Source organism: Carcharhinus amblyrhynchos, chromosome 32, assembly GCF_965287045.1.
Source record: "Carcharhinus amblyrhynchos chromosome 32, sCarAmb.v2.hapA, whole genome shotgun sequence".
Taxonomy (NCBI): Eukaryota; Metazoa; Chordata; class Chondrichthyes; order Carcharhiniformes; family Carcharhinidae; genus Carcharhinus; species Carcharhinus amblyrhynchos.
Window position 1 is genome coordinate 5,824,008 of NC_137355.1, and position 21,063 is coordinate 5,845,070.

General features: G+C 48.8%; 1 protein-coding gene across 1 annotated transcript in view; it reads left to right on the plus strand.

The window, feature by feature from the left end:
* LOC145360646 (nuclear receptor ROR-alpha A) overlaps positions 1 to 21,063 on the plus strand; it is a 159,178-nt gene that overhangs the window by 92,134 nt on the left and 45,981 nt on the right. Inside the window, exon 2 of the mRNA XM_080215994.1 lies at positions 16,792 to 16,877. Within this exon, the coding sequence (XP_080072120.1) occupies positions 16,792 to 16,877 (86 nt within the window). The remainder of the gene's footprint in view (positions 1 to 16,791; positions 16,878 to 21,063) is intronic.

The following is a 21,063-nucleotide window of genomic DNA, read 5'->3' on the forward strand; positions in this document are numbered from 1 at the left end:
ATCTCTGGAATTCTCTGCCCGTTGAAGTGGTGGAGGCTGCCTCGCTAAATATATTTAGATAGGTTTCTGATAGACAGGGGAATTAAGGGTTATGGGGAGAAAGCGGGAAAGTGGAACTGATCCGCTACAGATCAGCCATGATCTTATTGAATGGCGGGGCAGGCTCGAGGGGCTAGATGGCCTACTCCTGCTCCTATTTCTTATGTTCTTATGTTGTTTCCACTGGTGGGTGAAACTAGAACTAGGGGGCATGGCCTCAAAATAAGGGGAAGCAGATTTAGGAGTGAGTTGAGGAGGAACTCCTTCACTCAAAGGGTGGTGAATCTCTGGAACTCTCTGCCCGTTGAAGTGGTGGAGGCTGCCTCGCTAAATATATTTAAGTCGTGGGTAGATAGGTTACTGACAGACAGGGGAATTAAGGGTTATGGGGAGAAAGCGGGAAAGTGGAACTGATCCACTTCAGATCAGCCATGATCTTATTGAATGGCGGGGCAGGCTCGAAGGGCTAGATGGCCTACTCCTGCTCCTATTTCTTATGTTCTTATGTTCTTAACATAGAAATCAGGAGCAAAATTAGACAAATCTAGCCCTTTGAGCCTGCTCCACCATTCAATCAGATCGTGGGTCCTCTCTCCCTGGTCTCAAATCCACTTCCCACCTGTTCCCCATTGAACGTGGGAGGAAACCGGAGCACCCGGAGGAAACCCAGGCAGACACGGGGAGAATGTGCAAACTCCGCACAGACAGTGACCCGAGGCCGGGAATCGAACTCGGGGCCCCCTGGCGCTGTGAGGCTAACCGCTGCGCCTCCGGGAGGGAGCAGCAGCACTCCTTCCGAGCGTCTCACCCAAGCAGCTTACTGTGAGAGTGAACGGGCGGGTGAGGATTTTGGATTCCCGGGATAGGCGGGCGTCGCCGTGACGACCCAGCCGTTCGTTCTGAGCACCTCTAGCGCAGGATGTGCGCAGCGGCAAGGACAGGTCGGATGGGGTGATACAGAGCTCCCAGACGCTCCCAGTCATCTGCCTGCCTTTGTCGGACAGAATGTACTTCCCACAGGGATTGAAGGAGCCCAGCTCTCGGCGCGGTGTCTCCCGTCCAACATTCACTCAAACTGTCACGCTGCGATTCACCCCAATGTGATGACACGTTAGACACAGCCCCGAATCAATGGCTTTGCGATCTGTGTGCTTTCACACACCTCCCAGCCTTTCGAAAGGCCTTTCCTGCCCACCCAACCCCTCCCACACAGACCCTGGCGACCCATTACTGACCCTGTGGCAATGCCCTCCGCACCATCTCCCCGTGTCACGGGGAAGGTGCTCCCAATTCCTGCCACCCAGCTCCTTTCCCCCCCACTCCGTGCCCAGCGTTGCCGCCACAGCAGCCTGACCAGCTTCCAGTGTGAATGAGTGCAGGGCCCTGTCATAAACATGGGCCAGTTAGAGATAACTAAAATCCTGCAGTGACTCTGCACTAACCCTCTCTGACTCTGTCTGTCTCACTGTCTGTCTCGCTCTCTCTCTCTGTCTCGCTCTCTTACTCTCTGTCTCACTCTATCTCTGCCTCTTTCTCTCTCTCTGTCTCTCTCTCTCTCTGTCTGTCTCTCTGCCTCTCTCTCTCACTCTCTTTATCCCTCTCTTACTCTCTGTCTCTGTCTCTATCTCTGCCCCTTTCTCTCTCTGTCTGTCTCTCTCTCTCCCTCTCCCTCTGTCTGTCTGTCTCTCTCTCTCCCTCTCCCTCTGTCTGTCTGTCTCTCTCTCTCTCTCTCTGTCTCTCTCTCTCTCTCACTCTCCTTATCCCTCTCTTACTCTCTGTCTCTGTCTCTATCTCTGCCTCTTTCTCTCTCTCTGTCTGTCTGTCTCTCTCTCTGACTCTCTCTCTCTAGCTCCCTCTCTTACTCTCTGTCTCTGTCTCACTCTATCTCTGCCTCTTTCTCTCTCTCTCTCTGTGTCTCTCTCTCTCCCTCTCTGTCTGTCTGTCTCTCTCTCTCTGTCTCTCTCTCTCAGTCTCTTTCTCTCTCTTTCTCTCTGTCCCTGTCTCACTCTATCTCTGCCTCTTTCTCTCTCTGTGTCTCTCTCTCCCTCTCACTCTCTTTCTCCCTCTCTTTCTCTCTGTCTGTCTGTCTCTCTCTGCCTCTGGGCCACCCCAGATGGATGAGAGTGAGGTGAAGGCAGGTTCAAGTGAAGCTTTCGAGAGGGAACTGAAATATTCCCTGAGAAGGATCAATGTTACTGGGGTTGGGGGAGGACTGGGGAATATTGCTCAGTGAACAGTTTGTTTGGAGAGCGGGGACCGACACTGCGGGCTGAATGGCCTCCGAGCGTGCTAGAACAGCTCTAACAATGTTAAAAGCCGCTGGAAAAAAAAGTGAGTCGTTATTTGCAAAGAAGGGAGCTCAAAGAAAGGATCACTGTGTAAAATTGTGATTTTTACAGTCAATTGCCATTGGCAGGCAGAGGTTGTAATGTTAACACGCGATACTTACTGGGGGGCTGTTTCTCATCAGGCACGCAAGAGTTAGCAATGCAAATAGGTGACACGCAGCTGTGAGCGAAATGTGACAGCAGGATGTGAGGTTCTGGATGACGGGAATCAGGTTGTGTCCTTGTGAAATGTCAGAAACTGCGTGCCCTGATTTTTGGAAATGCCCCTCTGTAGGGTTTGTACTCGGAGATATCCGGGGTGGGAGTGTTAACAGAGGGGCGGGCTTTCATGGGCATTGAAATACCCCTGGAATTTCTATCATGTCTTGTGCCAGCCTGTGCCTTGTTTCAAGAGGAGGTGCCTGAGATTTATATTTACAGACAAAATTACAGAGCTCCGTAACTTAGCCAGTGGGAAATGATCAGTGACGCTCCAGATCCTGTTTGTTGACCAGAATTTAACCGTGAATCATATCGAATTCTCCGGCCTGCAATGGGTTACCCGCAGCGTAGGGTGATGTCAATGGGAATCCCACCAGAGAATCCCGCCGCTAGCAAATAGCGCACCTCCTCCTACTGGCGGGAAACACACGGCTGAGAGCCCGGAGAATCTGGCCCCATGTTATTGGTCGACACTTCAATTTCAAATGGCGGAGGTTTATCTCATCGGAAAGGACTTGCTCTCTTCAAATTGTGAGGTTTAATGGAAGGAAGAACGGCGGCATTTTTCCAGCACCAACCCGGCAGCGCGTTTATCGCCAGCGGAGGTGACTCGCCATTGGCCAGGGGTAGGATCTTCCAGTCCTGCCAATGCCCAAGGCTGTTTCCATGGCTCGCCCACCTTGCTGCTTGGGGTAAACCCGCCACGTGGGGTCAACTTCAGCAGGGCTGGAAGATCCCGCTAGTGGGAAGGACCAGAAAGTTGTGCCCATTATTTCTACTGACACCTTACTCTGGGGAGGTGGTGGCGCCGTAGTACTGTCGCCGAATTAGTAATCCAGAGACCCACGGTAATGTTCTGAGGACCCAGGTTCGAATCCCACCGTGGCAGATGGCACAATTTGATGTTCCTGACTAAGTCACTCACCTTCCTGAGTTGGAAATACATTACCTTGACTGTTGCAAGGTCAAAATCCCTCCCATTCCCTCCTTAAAAGCACTCCCTCGGCACTGACCCTCTGACAGTGCGGCACTCCCTCGGCACTGACCCTCTGACAGTGCGGCGCTCCCTCAGCACTGACCCTCTGACAGTGCGGCACTCCCTCAGCACTGACCCTCTGACAGTGCGGCACTCCCTCAGCACTGACCCTCTGACAGTGCGGCACTCCCTCTGCACTGATCCTCTGACAGTGCGGCACTCCCTCAGCACTGACCCTCTGAGAGCGCGGCACTCCCTCAGCACTGACCCTCTGATAGTGCGGCACTCCCTCTGCACTGACCCTCTGACAGTGCGGCACTCCCTCAGCACTGACCCTCTGACAGTGAGACACTCCCTCAGCACTGACCCTCTGACAGTGAGACACTCCCTCAGTACTGACCCTCTGACAGTGAGACACTCCCTCAGCACTGACCCTCTGACAGTGCGGCACTCCCTCAGCACTGACCCTCTGACAGTGAGACACTCCCTCAGCACTGACCCTCTGACAGTGAGACACTCCCTCAGCACTGACCCTCTGACAGTGAGACACTCCCTCAGCACTGACCCTCTGACAGTGAGACACTCCCTCTGCACTGACCCTCTGACAGTGCGGCACTCCCTCAGCACTGACCCTCTGACAGTGAGACACTCCCTCAGCACTGACCCTCTGACAGTGAGACACTCCCTCAGCACTGACCCTCTGACAGTGCGGCACTCCCTCAGTACTGACCCTCTGACAGTGAGACACTCCCACTGCACTGACCCTCTGACAGTGCGGCGCTCCCTCAGCACTGACCCTCTGAGAGCGCGGCACTCCCTCAGCACTGACCCTCTGACGGTGCGGCACTCCCTCAGCACTGACCCTCTGACAGTGAGACACTCCCTCAGCACTGACCCTCTGACAGTGAGACACTCCCTCAGTACTGACCCTCTGACAGTGAGACACTCCCTCAGTACTGACCCTCTGACAGTGCGGCACTCCCTCAGTACTGACCCTCTGACAGTGAGACACTCCCTCAGCACTGACCCTCTGAGAGCGCGGCACTCCCTCAGCACTGACCCTCTGACGTGAGACACTCCCTCAGCACTGACCCTCTGACAGTGCGGCACTCCCTCAGTACTGACCCTCTGACAGTGCGGCACTCCCTCTGCACTGACCCTCTGACAGTGCGGCGCTTCCTCAGCACTGACCCTCTGACAGTGCCACACTCCCTCAGCACTGACCCTCTGACAGTGCGGCACTCCCTCAGCACTGACCCTCTGACAGTGCGGCACTCCCTCAGCACTGACCCTCTGACAGTGCGGCACTCTCTCAGCACTGACCCTCTGACAGTGCGACACTCCTTGCTACAATTCGGCTTGTGAAAATAGGGTCATAGCATCATCCAGATCCACAGTGAAAGGCCGTTCGGCCCATCACATCTGCGCCAGCTGACAAAGACAAGCCACCTAACCATTCTCATCCCATTTGCCAACACTTGACCTTGTCTGCCTTGGCATCACAAGACCGCATCTAAATACTTGTAGAGTTATCGAGGTTTACAGCGTGGAAACAGGCCCTTCGGCCCAACTTGTCCATTCTGTCCTTTTTTTGTTAAACACTGAAACTAATCCCAGTTGCTCGCGTTTGGCTCATATCCCTCTATACCCATCTTACCCATGTAATTGTCTAAATGCTTTTTTAAAAGATAATATAGAACCCTACAGTGCAGAAAGAGGCCCCTCGGCCCATCGAGTCTGCACCGAACACAATCCCACCCAGGCCCTATCCCCATATCCCTACATATTATACCCACTAATCCCTCTAGCCTACGCATCCCTGGACACTAAGGGGCAATTTAGCATGGCCAATCCCCCTAACCTACACATCTTTGGACACGAAGGGGCAATTTAGCATGGCCAATCCACCTAACCTACACATCTTTGGACACTAAGGGACAATTTAGCATGGCCAATCCACCCTAACCTACACATCTTTGGACACTAAGGGGCAATTTAGCATGGCCAATCCACCCTAACCTGCACATCTTTGGACACTAAGGGGCAATTTAGCATGGCCAATCCACCCTAACCTGCACATCTTTGGACACTAAGGGGCAATTTAGCATGGCCAATCCACCTAACCTACACATCTTTGGACACTAAGGGGCAATTTAGCATGGCCAATCCACCCTAACCTGCACATCTTTGGACACTAAGGGGCAATTTAGCATGGCCAATCCACCTAACCTACACATCTTTGGACACTAAGGGGCAATTTAGCATGGCCAATCCACCTAACCTGCACACCTTTGGACACTAAGGGGCAATTTAGCATGGCCAATCCACCTAACCTACACATCTTTGGACACTAAGGGGCAATTTAGCATGGCCAATCCACCTAACCTACACATCTTTGGACACTAAGGAGCAATTTAGCATGGCCAATCCACCCTAACCTCCACATCTTTGGACACTAAGGGGCAATTTAGCATGGCCAATCGACCTAACCCCGCACATCTTTGGACTATTGGAATTTTGGAACTATTTGGAAATATTTTGGAATATTGTACCCCCCTCTACAGACACTTCTATCCCTCTGTGTGAAAAAATTGCCCCTCTGGACTCTTTTGTATCTCTCCCGTCTCACCTTTAAACCTATGCCCTCTAGTTTTAGACTCCCCTACTTCTGTGAAAAGATGTTGACTATCTCGCTGATCGATGCCCCTTATTATTTTATAGATCTCTATCAAATCACCTATAAGACTCCTGAGAGAAAAAAGTCTCAGTCTATTCAGCCTCTCCTTATAACTCAATCCATCAAGTCCCGGTAGCATCCTAGTAAATCTTTTCTGCGCTCTTTCTACTTTAATAATATCCTTTCTATAATAGGTGACCAGTGAAGTATTATGATGGTCTCTGCCTCCACTACCCTTCCAGGGAGTGAGTTCCAGTCTCCCACCAGCCTCTGGTTGAAAAAGTTCCTCTTCACATCCCCTCTAAATCTCCAGCTCTTTTCTGCAGCTAAAATGTTTGTATCTGATTAATTTTGGATCGAATCCTTTATATGTTTGGTCATTTCTTTTGGAACGAATGCAATTTCCTTCTCCCCCAGTCGAACTGAGACAGGCAACATCCTAAACCCTGGAAACACAGGGCCAGCTTTGAGCCTGGGAAAGAGGGAAATGTGACCTTCGACACTCTGGTAGATTTGATCGTGTTAGTCAGATACACTGTGTGTAACGGCTCACACTGGAGGCGATAACAGTAACAGCTGCCGAATTCTGTCACTGACACCATTGAGTTCCCTGAAGCAACTCAGCCAGCTGGAGAACCCTCACTGATCCTGAGTGGTGCTCTGTCCAGCTGTGGGTGGCACAGTGGTTAGCGCTGCTGCCTCACAGCACCAGGGACCCAGGTTCAATTCCAGCCTCGGGTCACTGACTGTGTGGAGTTTGCACATTCTCCCCATCTCTGCGTGGGTTTCCACACACAGTCCAAAGATGTGCAAGGTAGGGGGATTGGCCATGCTAAATTGCCCCCTAGTGTCCAAAGATGTGTAGGTTATGTGGATTGGCCATGCTAAATTGCCCCTTAGTGTCCAAAGATGTGTAGGTTAGGTGGATTGGCCATGCTAAATTGCCCCCTAGTGTCCAAAGATGTGTAGGTTATGTGGATTGGCCATGCTAAATTGCCCCTTAGTGTCCAAAGATGTGTAGGTTAGGTGGATTGGCCATGCTAAATTGCCCCTTAGTGTCCAAAGATGTGTAGGTTAGGTGGATTGGCCATGCTAAATTGCCCCTTAGTGTCCAAAGATGTGTAGGTTAGGTGGATTGGCCATGCTAAATTGACCCTTAGTGTCCAAAGATGTGTAGGTTAGGTGGGTTGACCATGCTAAATTGCCCCTTAGTGTCCAAGGATGTGTAAGTTAGATGGATTGGCCATGCTAAATTGCCCCTTACTGTCCAAAGATGTGTAGGTTATGTGGATTGGCCATGCTAAATTGCCCCTTAGTGTCCAAAGATGTGTAGGTTAGCTGGATTGGCCATGCTAAATTGCCCCTTAGTGTCCAAAGGTGTGTAGGTTAGCTGGATTGGCCATGCTAAATTGCCCTTTAGTGTCCAAAGATATGTGGGTTAGGTGGATTGGCCATGCTAAATTGCCCTTTAGTGTCCAAAGATGTGTAGGTTAGGTGGATTGGCCATGCTAAGTTGCCCCTTGGTGTCCAAAGATGTGTAGGTTATGTGGATTGGTCATGCTAAATTACCCCTTAGTGTCCAAAGTTGTGTCGGTTAGGTGGATTGGCCATGCTAAATTGCCCCTTGGTGTCCAAAGATGTGCAGGTTAGGGAGATTAGTAGGGTAGATGTGTGAGATTACAGGGATAGGTCTGGGTGAGATTATTTTTGGTGCAGGCTCAATGGGCCAGTGACCTCTTTCTGCTCTATAGGGATTCAATTCTTTTGATTTCATTTGATTTATTTTTGTCACGTGTATTGGTATACAGGGAAAAGTATTTTTTCAAAGCACTATATAGACAAAGCATTGCGTTCAAAGAGAAGGGAAGGAGAGAGTGCAGAATGTAGTGTTACAGTCATAGCTAGGGTGCAGAGAAAGATCAACTTAATGCAAGGTAGGTCCATTCAAAAGTCTGATGGCAGCAGGGAAGAAGCTTTTCTTGGGTCGGTTAGTACACGTCCTCCCACTTTTTTATTTTTTCCCCGATGGAAGAAGGTGGAAGAGAGAATGTCTGGGGTGCGTAGGGTCTTTAATTATACTGGCTGCTTTTCCAAGGCAGCGGGAAGTGTAGATGGAGTCAATAGATGGGAGGCTGGTTTGTGTGATGGGATTGGGCTACATTCACGACCTTTTGTAGTTCCTTGCGGTCTTGGGCAGAGCAGGAGCCCAGACCAAGCTGTGACACAACCAGAAAGAATGCTTTCTGTGGTGCATCTGTAAAAGTTGGTGAGAGTCGTAGCAGACATGCCAAATTTCCTTAGTCTTCTGAGAAAGTAGAGGCATTGGTGGATTTTCTTAACTATAATGTCAGCATGGGGGACCAGGACAGGTTGTTGGTGATCTGCACACCTAGAAACTTCCAAATTTGTCCTTGAAAAGCTCCGTTTGGCTTCTTCGAAATAATTTCCAACTTCCACTTGGATTGAATCTGAGGCATGTCCTGTTCTCGCGCAGGTAAAAATACTGCATAAAAAAAAATCCTATTATAGAAAGGATATTATTAAACTAGAAAGATTGGAGACAAGATTTACTGGGATGCTACCAGGACTTGATGGTCTGAGTTATAAGGAGAGGTTGGATAGACTGGGACTTTTTTCTCTGGAGTGTTGGAGACTGAGGGGTGATCTTATAGAGGTCTATAAAATAATGAGGGGCATAGATCAGCTAGATAGTCAATATCTTTTCCCAAAGGTAGGGGAGTCTAAAAACTAGAGGGCATAGATTTAAAGTGAGAGGGAAGATCTACAAAAGATTCAGAGGGGCGATATTTTCACACAGAGGGTGGTGAGTGTCTGGAACAATCTGCCAGAGGCAGTAATAGAATTTTCATCGAACCCTACAGTGCAGAAAGAGGCCCTTCAGCCCATCGAGTCTGCATTAACACAAACACTCCCAGGCCCTACCCCCATATCCCTACATATTATACCCACTAATCCCTCTAACCTACACATCCCTGGACACTAAGGGGCAATTTCTTAGCACGGCCAATCAACCTAACCCGCGCATCTTTGGACTATGGGAGGAAACCCACGCAGACACGAGGAGAATGTGCAAACTCCAGGCAGACAGTGACCCGAGGCTGGGAATCGAACCCGGGACCCTGGAGCTGTGAAGCAGCAGTGCTAACCCACTGTGCTACCATGTCACCCTTTAAAAAGTGGGTAAGATGGGTATAGAGGGATTTGGACCAAATGCGGGCAACTGGGACTAGGTTAGTGGTTAGAAAAGGGGCAACATGGACAAGTTGGGCCAAAGGGCCTGTTTCCATGCTGTAAACCTCTCTGACTACGGAATTAGGCATGGTTCGCGTCATACGATGTTTGTTTATGTATTGCAAATGTCAGGAGAACATCTCAGGCTGTTGAAAGACGTCCACTTACACTTTACTCTGAGCACAGTTCAATCTGATTGAAACCAAAACCTTCGGTTTACAGAGGTCCCACTGGGAGCCTGAGTAAGTGCAGCCATCTTCAGAGCCACACTGCCACCTCTCGCTCTCCCCCAGCAACTGCTGGGGGGACAAAACTTCTACTGAAACCATCCTGAGGGGAGTGGACAGAATGGGTACTGAGAGAGGGCGATCGCCCTTGTGATGGAGCCTAGAACTAGCTCAGCTGGTTTCTCGCTGGTTAAAAGCTGGGACTGTCCCCCTCGGGACTGAGATGAGGAGAAATTTCTTTTTCTCAGAGTCTTTGAAATTCTCTCCCCCAGTGAGCGGCGGGGGTGGGGGGCGTTGCTGGGTCATTGATGGTGGATAGACTTCTGATAGACAAAGGAGTGAATGGTTATGGGAACTGGGAGTGTGGGGGTGGTGGGTGTAGAGGGGGGTAGCGGGTGTTGAGGCCAACATCAGATCAATCTTGATCACAGTGAATGGGGAAGCAGGTTTAAAGGGCCAAATGGCCTCACCTTGTGCGTAGGCGAGAGAGAGGAGGCTGGTGTGCAGGACAATGTGTGTGTGTTCTGTTAACTAACCAATCTTCTGCCCTGGAGAAGGAGCGAGACTCCGAAAGCTTATGCTGCCAAATAAACCTGTTGAACTTTAATCTGGTGGAGTGAGATTTCTTACTGTGCCAGTGTAACCATGGGGTAGAGATGCCAGCGGTGGACGGGGGTGGGCACAGTAAGAAGCCTCACAACACCAGATTAAAGTCCAGCAGTTTTATTTGGAATCCCGAGCTTTCGGAGCACTGCTATTCCCTCGGGTGACTCACTTGTTGACAGAACAACTGAGGCCTTTCTTACAGAGGCAGACCGAGGGCCCGGGAACTGCAGAACACCCTCGGCCTGTGTAAACTGTGTACCAATCTGAGAAATAACGGCACACAGTAAAATCTGAGGCATGTGTGTCGTTTTAAGTTTTGAACTGTAATGACTGTAATTTTGTGAAGGACCGTAAAAATGTTCTGTGCGCACTGTTTGCAATTTTGAGGCATGTAGGTTTGCAATGGTTTAATTGAGATTTTTCAGGAATAAAGTATATTTTTTGGAATAAAACTTGTTGACGGAGCAGCACTCTGAAAGCCCGTGGCACCAAATGGACTTTAACCTGGTGTTGTGACTGTGCCAAGGTTGGCATGGTCTGGTTGCACTGGCAGAGGTTTGTGTGGGTGGAGAGCTTGATAGGCAGATGGAGGGGTTTCAGTCATGTTGCCGTTACCGGCACAATTCGCAATGTTCAAAACTCTTTCCTCTTTTAAATCGCGCGATTGATTTGTGGCCAGGTTAGATGTACCTGATCACGATTGCAAAGGAACTCCCAATGTTTAGTGGTGTTGCTATCAGGGATACACTTGGCAAAGTCCATTCAAATGATACTCACCGTCCGGACATCACTGGCGATGAGGACAGATAATCCTTGTGAAAAGGGTTAATAATCACACTCGTTTAAAAATCACACGAGGTGGCCAGGAAGGCGAATGGGATGCTGGCCTTCATAGCGAGGGGGATTGAATATAAAAGTAGGGAGGTCTTGCTGCAGCTGTATAGGGCACTGGTGAGGCCGCAGCTGGAGTACTGTGTGCAGTTTTGGTCGCCGCACTTATGCAAGGATATTTTGGCCTTGGAGGGAGTGCAGAGGAGGTTCACTAGGCTGATACCGAAGTTGAGGGGGTTGAGCTATGAGGAGAGGCTGAATAAACTAGGCTTGTACTCGCTAGAGTTTAGAAGAATGAGGGGAGATCTCATTGAGACGTATAAGATGATGAATGGGATGGATAGGATAGAGGTGGAGAGGCTCTTCCCGCTCAGAAAGGACAGTAGGACTAGGGGGCACAGCCTCAGGATAAAGGGGGGGCGGTTTAGAACGGAGTTGAGGAGGAACTTCTTCACTCAAAGGGTGGTGAATCTCTGGAATTCTCTGCCCGTTGAAGTGGTGGAGGCTGCCTCGCTAAATATTTTTAAGACACGGGTTGATAGGTTTTTGATAGGCAAGGGGATTAAGGGTTATGGGGAGAGGGCGGGAATGTGGAACTGAGCCACGACAGATCAGCCATGATCTTATTGAATGGCGGGGCAGGCTCGAGGGGCTGGATGGCCGACTCCTGCTCCTATTTCTTATGTTCTTATGAGCTGCTATGAGAACAACTGTAGGTCTTTATTAAAACAGACACAGAAAAGCTTTCAGGGACTCAACCCCAGAATACAGGTTTGTTTATCTAACAAGGTCCCTTGGTCTGATAGAGTTCATTAAATCAGATATCTGGGCATGAGAAAGGCAATTGATATCTTCAAACCCAAAGACAAACTTAAGGACAAGTTTTATGTTTATTTATTATTATCACAAGTAGGCTCGCATTAACAAAAGTGGATTCTCGGAGGCTATTTCCCAGGGCGGAAATGGTCGCTATGAGAGGACACAGGTTTAAGGTGCTGGGGAGCAGGTACAGAGGAGATGTCAGGGGTAAGTTTTTCAACTCAGAGGGTGGTGAGTGAGTGGAATCGGCTGCCATCGGTGGTGGTGGAGGCGAACTCGCTGGGGTCTTTTAAGAGACTTCTGGATGAGTATATGGGATTTAATGGGATTGAGGGTTATAGATAGGCCTGTCAGGTAGGGATATGATCGGCGCAACTTGTGGGCCGAAGGGCCTGTTTGTGCTGTAGTGTTCTATGTTCTAACGCTGCAATGATGTTACTGTGAAAATTCCCTAGTAGCCACACTCCGGCGCCTGTTTGGGCACACTGAGGGAAAATTTAGCCTGGCCACTTAACCAGCACGCCTTTCAGATTGTGGGAGAAAACCAGATCACCTGGAGGAAACCCACGCAGACATGGGGAGAATGTGCAAACTCCACACAGACCGTGACCCAAGCTGGGAATCGAACCCGGGTCCCTGGCGCTGTCAGGCAGCAGTGCTAACCACTAGATCATTGATCATAGAATCCTACAGTGTAGAAGGAGACTATTTGGCCCATCGAGTCTGCACCGACAACAGTCTCACCTAGGCCCTATCCCGTAACCCCACATATTTACCCTGCTAATCCCTCTAACCTATGTATCCCAGGGAACTAAGGGGCAATTTAGCACTGGGCACTGTGCCACCATGCCATATATTTCATGTAACAGTAGCATGTTCAAACCTTCACACTGATTGGATATTATAATTAAGAAGACATGTATCAGTACTGATTAGTTGGAAACATTTGTATTCATAGGCTAACCCCCTTCATCTCCGGCATCAGCCTAGTGAACCTCCCCTGCACTCCCTCCAAGGCCAATATATCCTTGCGCAAGTGCGGCGACCAAAACTGCGCACAGTACTCCAGCTGTGGCCTCACCAGTACCCTGTACAGTTGGAGCAAGACCTAGAACAAAGAACAAAATCAGCCCGGGAAACAGGCCCTTCGGCCCAACGAGCCCGCGCTGCCATCTCAACACCACCAGTCCCCCTCTCCACCCACAACCTCCCTACTTTTATATTCAATCCCCCTCGCTATGAAGGCCAGCATCCCATTCGCCTTCCTGACCACCTGCTGCACCTGCAAGCTGGGTTTTTGCGACTCATGCACAAGGACGCCCAGGTCCCTCTGCACCGTAGCACGCTTTTTGCCTTTTAAGTAGTAATCCCTCCTACTATTATTCCTACCAAAGTGGATAACCTCACTCTTGCTAACATTGTACTCCATCTGCCAGGTCCTCGCCCACTCATTTAGATAATCTTTGCGTGCGCCTGCTGATCTGCTTTCCCTCACCGTCTGCAACATAAGTTGAACTTGATGGACAGAAATATCCAGAGAGAGAAGCCCCCCCCGCACAGCCCCAATGAAAATATCACTCACCTACGACTGGTGAGGCCCAAGAATTGGAGCATTTCCCTCTGTCCCACTCTGCGCTCCCTCTCATTTTGCTGAGTAAATACTGGAACTGTGTTCGCCTTAGGAACAGATCAGTGTCTCGTAAAAGGGGAAACATTTCAATTTTCCGCTGGTTCGGGAGGGCGAGAGGAGGATGGTAACAGCTGTGATTGTTTTTAGTCACACGTGGCATCGAACCAGCTGGCGAGACGGCAGCGGTTTCTGCCAAACGCCCTGAGATCAGCAACCGCGTCATTGCAGTGGGGGGGTTGGACTATGAAGAGAGACTAAATAGACTGGGTCTGTACTCGTTGGAGTTTAGAAGGATGAGGGGTTTCTTATAGAGATGTATAAGATAATGAAAGGGATGGATAGGGGAGAGGTAGAGAGATTCTTCCCGCTTAGAAAGGATAGCAGGACTAGAGGGCACAGCCTCAAGATAAGGGGGGTGCAGTTTAGAACGGAGTTGAGGAGGAACTTCTTCACTCAAAGGGTGGTGAATCTCTGGAATTCTCTGCCCGTTGAAGTGGTGGAGGCTGCCTCACTGAATATATTTAAGTCACGGGTAGATAGGTTTCTGATAGACAAGGGAATTAAGGGTTATGGGGAGAAAGCGGGAAAGTGGAACTGATCCACTTCAGATCAGCCGTGATCTTATTGAATGGCGGGGCAGGCTCGAAGGGCTAGATGGCCGACTCCTGCTCCTATTTCTTATGTTCTTATGTAAGTGGACTTCCCCTTTCACGATTGCAGTTTCAAACTGATGCCAAGTCAAGGGGATCTCCAGGCACCCAACAATAGTAATATCATTCAGCAGATAAACATCAAATCACCTTGAAATATTGTCATAGACAGCAATCATGAACTGAGGGCCAGGACGGTGGCACAGTGGTTTTGCGCTGCTGCTTCACAGCACCAGCGACCTGGGGTTCGATTCCTGGCTCGGGTGACTGTCTTTGTGGCATCTGCGTGTTCTCCCCGTGTCTGCGTGGGTTTCCTCCGGGTGCTCCGGTTTCCTCCCACAGTCTGAAAGACGTGCTGGTTAGGGTGCTAAATTCTCCTTCAGTATACCCGAACAGGGGTCGGAGTGTGGCGCCGGTGGGGGATTTTCACAGTAACTTCATTGCAGTGTTAATGTAAGCTTACTTGTGGGGGTGGTGGGGGCCTGGAATGCACTGCCAAGGTCGAGGCAGACACGTTTGTGACCTTTAAGACTTATCTGGATAGACACATGAACAGGCGGGGAATAGAGGGATACAAGTGGTTTGTTTCGATATGTTAACGATCGACGTAAGCTCAGAGAGCTGAAGGGCCTGTACTGTTCTTTGTTAATAAATAAACTTAAGAAGAAAAAGATCCATAGTTCAAAAAAAATTACAAATGGAGTATGAAATGATCGACACAATGGCAAAGAGCGAGAAAAACATGACAAGTAAAAGTTGTTTTAGTCTTTTAAAATATGTGGAATGTCTTGTAATAATGGAGAAAGTTATTCTTTCGGGTCCAATGAAACTTTATCGCAGTCATCATTCCATTAAAAGCTCTGATACACCTCATTAACTTTCAAACTGTTTCAAGGGTTTTGCAGCAAGACTAAGTATAGGAGTTTCAGTAATCATTCTGACCACTGTTGGTCAGAGTATTCCATGTTAGACAAGAGATCTTGGATGATAAGTTCAGAAAGCCAGTGTCTTATGCTTTGTAATGCAATAATATCGACAATCAAACGATGTTCGATTATTCATTGATTGAGATCTCGGGGGATTTGAGCAGTGTCCTCAATAACTTCTGCACTTTCACCTTATTCTATGCAAGTCTGGACCCCAGAAGTTGCCCTAAGTTTCAGAGGAGCTATGATGGTGAATGCCCACAGTTTCACCATCAATGTCAAATCCAGCTTCTTGAATGAGAAATTGGACTCTTGTTCAAATTTACCAACTCTGACTCTTTTCCCTTTCAACACTGTCCTTTCACACCGTCACCAAACTCTCTTGAGCACAGTGGTTAGTTCTGCTGTCTCACAGCGCCAGGGGTTCAATTCCGGCCTCTGTTGACTGTCTGTGCGCAGTTTGCACGTTCTCCCCATGCCTGCGTGGGTTTCCTTTGAGTGCTCCAGTTTCCTCCCACACTCGAAAGATGTGCAGCATAAATGGATTGGCCATGCTAAATTGTCTCTTAGTGTCCAAAGATGTGTAGGTTAGGGGGGAAACTGGCCATGCTAAATTGCCCCTTAGTGTCCAAACATGTGTAAGTTCGGTGGATTGGCCATGCTAAATTGCCCCTTAGTGTCCAAACATGTGTAAGTTCGGTGGATTGGCCATGCTAAATTGCCCCTTAGTGTCCAAAGATGGGTAGGTTAGGTGGACAAGCCATGCTAAATTGCCCCTATTGTCCAAAGATGTGTAGGCTAGGGGGAACTGGCCATGCTAAATTGCCCCTTAGTGTCCAAAGATGTGTAGGTTAGGGGGGACTGGCCATGCTAAATTGCCCCTTAGTGTCCAAAGATGTGTAGGTTAGGGGGACTGGCCATGCTAAATTGTCCCTTAGTGTCCAAAGATGTGTAGGTTAGGTGGATTGGCCATGCTAAATTGCCCCTTAGTGTCCAAAGATGTGTAGGTTAGGGGAACTGGCCATGCTAAATTGCCCCTTAGTGTCCAAAGATGTGTAGGTTAGGTGGATTGTCCATGCTAAATTGCCCCTTACTGTCCAAAGATGTATAAGTTAGGCAGACTAGCCATGCTAAATTGCCCCCGGTGTCCAAAAATGTATACGTTAGGGGGACTGGCCATGTTAAATTGCCCCTTAGTGTCCAAAGATGTGTCGGTTAGAAGGATTAGCAGGTTATTATGTGCGGTTATGGGGATAATGCACCGATGGGATTATTGTGGGTGCAGACTTGATGGCCCGAATGGCCTCCTTGCGTAATGCAGGGATTCTATGATCTGGTAGCAATCTGACAGTGTGATTTTGTGACTAAATTCAGTCTAATGTAATTAAAATCTAGAAGTTGCTTCACAGAATGGCACCAGCACTGTTGATCAGAGTGTTCCATATTAGACAAGAGATCTTGGATGATAAGTTCAGAAAACCAGCGTCTTATGCTTTGCAATGCAGTTTTAATATCGACAATCTTCTTATTTGATCATGCCTTTTGAGAATGCTTTACGGGTCAAAGAAAGCACATTGTGATTAAACACTTGCTTTGTTTCGGGTTCCAGCTCAAATTGAAATTATCCCATGCAAGATCTGTGGAGATAAATCATCGGGAATCCATTACGGTGTCATTACTTGTGAAGGCTGTAAGGTAGGTGACATCTAACTGTTTGTACACAACACTCAGGGCGCTGGTTAAGGAAGGGTTACGCAGCTAAGGATGTGGATTTTCATAAATGCTCTTGATGTAGTGCACATTGCAGGGTCGCAGATGAAGTAGAGGCTCGTAGAGATCCAAAGGAACACATTGATCGCAAATCGTTCATATAAGAACATAAGAAATAGGAGCAGGAGTAGGCCATCTAGCCCTTCGAGCCTGCCCCGCCATTCAATAAGATCATGGCTGATCTGAAGTGGATCAGTTCCACTTTCCTGCTTTCTCCCCATAATTCCCTTGTCTGTCAAAAACCTATCTATTTAAATATATTTAAGTCACCTAAAGAGTCTTATATCATTGAGCAAGGTAGCCTCCACCACTTCAACAGGCAGAGAATTCCAGAGATTCACCACCCTTTGAGTGAAGAAGTTCCTCCTCAACTCTGATCTAAACTGCGCCCCCCCTTATCTTGAGGCTGTGCCCTCTAGTCCTGCTATCCTTTCTAAGCGGGAAGAATCTCTCTACCTCTACCGTATTGCACTTCTCTCCCAGTGAGGAACATCTGGAGTGTTATTATTGTTGTGAGACAAAGCACACGGCAGACAATTTGCAAACCAGCAAGTTCCCATCAAGATATTCGACTTATTAGAGGTTTATAAGATGATGAGAGGGATTGATAGAGTGGACGTGCGGAGACTATTTCCTCAGGTGGATGTAGCTGTTACTAGGGGGCATATCTATAAGGTTGATGGTGGGAGATATAGGAGGGATGTCCAAGGTAGAATCTTTACTCAGAGAGTGGTTGGGGTGTGGAATGCACTGCCTGCTGTGATAGTGGAGTCGGACACTTTAGGAACTTTCAAGCGGTTATTGGATAGGCACATGGAGTACACCAGAATGATAGGGAGTGGGATAGCCTGATCTTGGGATTGGACATAGCTCGGAACAACATTTAGGGCCCAAGGGCCTGTACTGTGCTGTACCATTCTATGTTTCTATATTCGGGGTTAATGATGTGATTTGAGTGATAAATGTTGGCCGTGATTGTTTTAAATTTAAATTCTTTTAAAGTTTATTTCTTGGTGTCACAAATAAGCTTATATTAACACTGCAACAAAGTTACTGTGAAAGTCTATTAATCGCCACACTCCGGTGTCTGTTAGGAATGAGTTAACAGTAACCTTTCACTTTAAACCTTATTTGTATGTTAATTGTTTAATAAGACTCACCGGGATATACAAAGTGATGACAGGTGGCACTGGGTGTTGAGTCTGAGTTGTAAAAGAGAATAAAATGAAGAAGCTGACCTTGTATCGTCTTTTATTACTGGACTGCAACTGGGAGGCTTAACATCACGGGGGAATTTAGCATGGCCAATGCACCCTAACCAGCACGTCTTTCAAACTGTGGGAGGAAACCGGAGCACCCGGAAGAAACCCACGCAGACATGGGGAGAACATGCAAACTCCACAGAGATAGTGACCCAAGGCCGGGAATCGAACCCATGTCCCTGGTTGTGAGGTAGCAGTGTGAACCACTGTGCCACAGTACCCCCTCAACTGGAACTGAAGTAAAGTGTTGACCTGTTGAGGGGCTTCTCCTGTTCCAATATACCTATATTCAATTCAGCTGCAAATCAGTTGCTTTAAAAAGAAATATTAAAGGTATTTTTATTTGGGGTGGCACGGTAGCACAGTGCTTAGCACTGCTGCTTCACAGCTCCAGGGTCCTGGGTTCGATTCCCGGCTTGGGTCACTGTCTGTGTGGAGTTTGCACATTCTCCTCGTGTCTGTGTGGGTTTCCTCCGGGTGCTCCGGTTTCCTCCCACAGTCCAAAGATGTGCGGGTTAGGTTGATTGGCCGTGCTAAGAAATTGCCCCTTAGTGTCCAGGGATGCGGAGGTTAGAGGGATTAGTGGGTATAATATGTAGGGATATGGGGGTAGGGCCTGGGTGGGATAGTGTTCGGTGCAGACTCGATGGGCCGAAGGGCCTCTTTCTGCACTGTAGGGTTCTATGATTCTAAGGTGGTGTAAGAAAAACAGGTTTAAAGTTTCAGCAAGTGCTTAAACAATGATTACACTTCCCATATCCTGCTGTGCTCTGATTGGGGATAGCTTCCATTGAGAGATTGGCAAGGTTTCCAATTTCAATGTAATGCATTTGAGCAGAATGTGAATGACTTCCTCCCGAAACCACCACTAAATATTTAAGAGGAAGGCCAGACACGCTGGCTGGATGAAGTTCTCCAACCTTGACAAGACTGCTGTCTAAATGACAAGCAAACACGGAACTGCACTCACCCTGTCACCTGTCTCATTTGCTTAAAACCGCACAGTCTCGATCCTTGTTCAAGTCATAAGGAGATAGCTTGCAAAGATGGTTTTGCAGTACTGCTGAGTCACTGCGATTCGTGTCTTCCTGGGCTTGGTGTCAAACTCGGTTTCGTTCCATCTAACGGGCAACATGACAGCTCAGTGACTATCACCGTTTGCTGGGCAGATACATTGGATTTGGGGCCGGTGTCTGTGGGGAGTTTGCACATTCTCCCCGTGTCTGCGTGGGTTTTCTCCGGGTGCTCCGGTTTCCTCCCGCACCCCAAAAAAACGTGGTCTTCGGCTGATTGGTGCTAAAAAAATTGCCCCTAAATTAGTCTTCCCTCAATCTTCTCCAATAGGTGTAGACAAAGGTCACGCGTAGAGGAGGGCACTCACAATGTTAAAACGGTGGCGCGGGCTAGTTGGGCCAAAGGGCCTGTTTCCCGTGCTGGGTTGTTCTTTGTTCTAAGACCGCAATTTCCCGTCCGAGGACAACGGATATTTCGGTCGTTGGCCCCTCCGATATGGTGGTGGGTAGGCGCTGGAATTCCAACATTTCTCTCTCAACTTGCGTAGCAGAGTGATGTAGAGGAAGTATGCTGAGCTACAGCCCAGAGGTCAATGGATCAAATCCCATTCTCCGCTATATCGTTTAGAATACAGGTTGGCACGGTGCTTAGCACTGCTGTCTGACAGCGCCAGGGACCTGGGTTCCATTCCAGCCTCAGGCGTCTGTCATTTGTCTACAAGATTATGTGGGGCATGTCTGGAAGATTTTGAAGGACAGAGTGGATAGTCAGAGGCTTTTTTCCCCAGGGAGTCAATTACTAGGGGGGGCATAGGTTTGAGGGAGATGTACGAGGCAGGTTTTTTACACAGAGGGTGGTGGGTGCCTGGAACTCGCTGATGCGGAGCAATTGGGAGCAGGTACGATAGCAACTTCTAAGGGGTGTCTTGACAAGTGTATGAAATGGATGGGAATAGAGGGATATGGTCCCCAGAAGGGAAGGGGAGTTTAGTTCAGTTGGGTAGCATGGTCGGTGCAGGCTTGGAGGGCCGAAGGGCCTGTTTCCTGTGCTGTATTTGCCTTGTTCTCACTGGGAGAGAGTTTGGTTCTTACATAACTCATACAAGATTCTTATATTGGCCTCACAGTGGGAGTGGCACAGTGACTGGCACTGCTGCCTCTCAGTGCCAGGGACCTCGGTTCAATTCTGGCCAAGGATGACTGTGTGGAGTTTGCACATTCTCCCTGTGTCTGCGTGGGTTTCCTCCGGGTGCTCCGATTTTCTCCCACACTCCGAAGATGTGCGGGTTAGGTGGATTGGCCTTACTAAATTGCCCCTAGTGTCAGAGGGGATGAACAAGGTAAATACATGGAGTTAGGGGCTAGGGATAGTTGTCAGTGCAGGCTCGATGGGCTGAATGGCCTCCTTCTGCACTGTCGTGATTCTATGACCACTTGTTTCTCATGTCCCATTGCAGCAGTCTCTTCGACAGAGGGGTGCATGCACGTCATGCGATCCACACAGCCTAATTTCCATCAAATGTTGAGGGGATGCTTTGGAGTTGAGGGGGTTGAGCTATGAGGAGAGGCTGAATAAACTAGGCTTGTACTCGTTAGAGTTTAGAAGAATGAGGGGAGATCTCATTGAGACGTATAAGATGATGAATGGGATGGTTAGGATAGAGGTGGAGAGGCTCTTCCCGCTCAGAAAGGACAGTAGGACTAGGGGGCACAGCCTCAAGATAAAAGGGGGGCGGTTTAGAACAGAGTTGAGGAGAAACTTCTTCACTCAAAGGGTGGTGAATCTCTGGAATTCTCTGCCCGTTGAAGTGGTGGAGGCTGCCTCGCTGAATATTT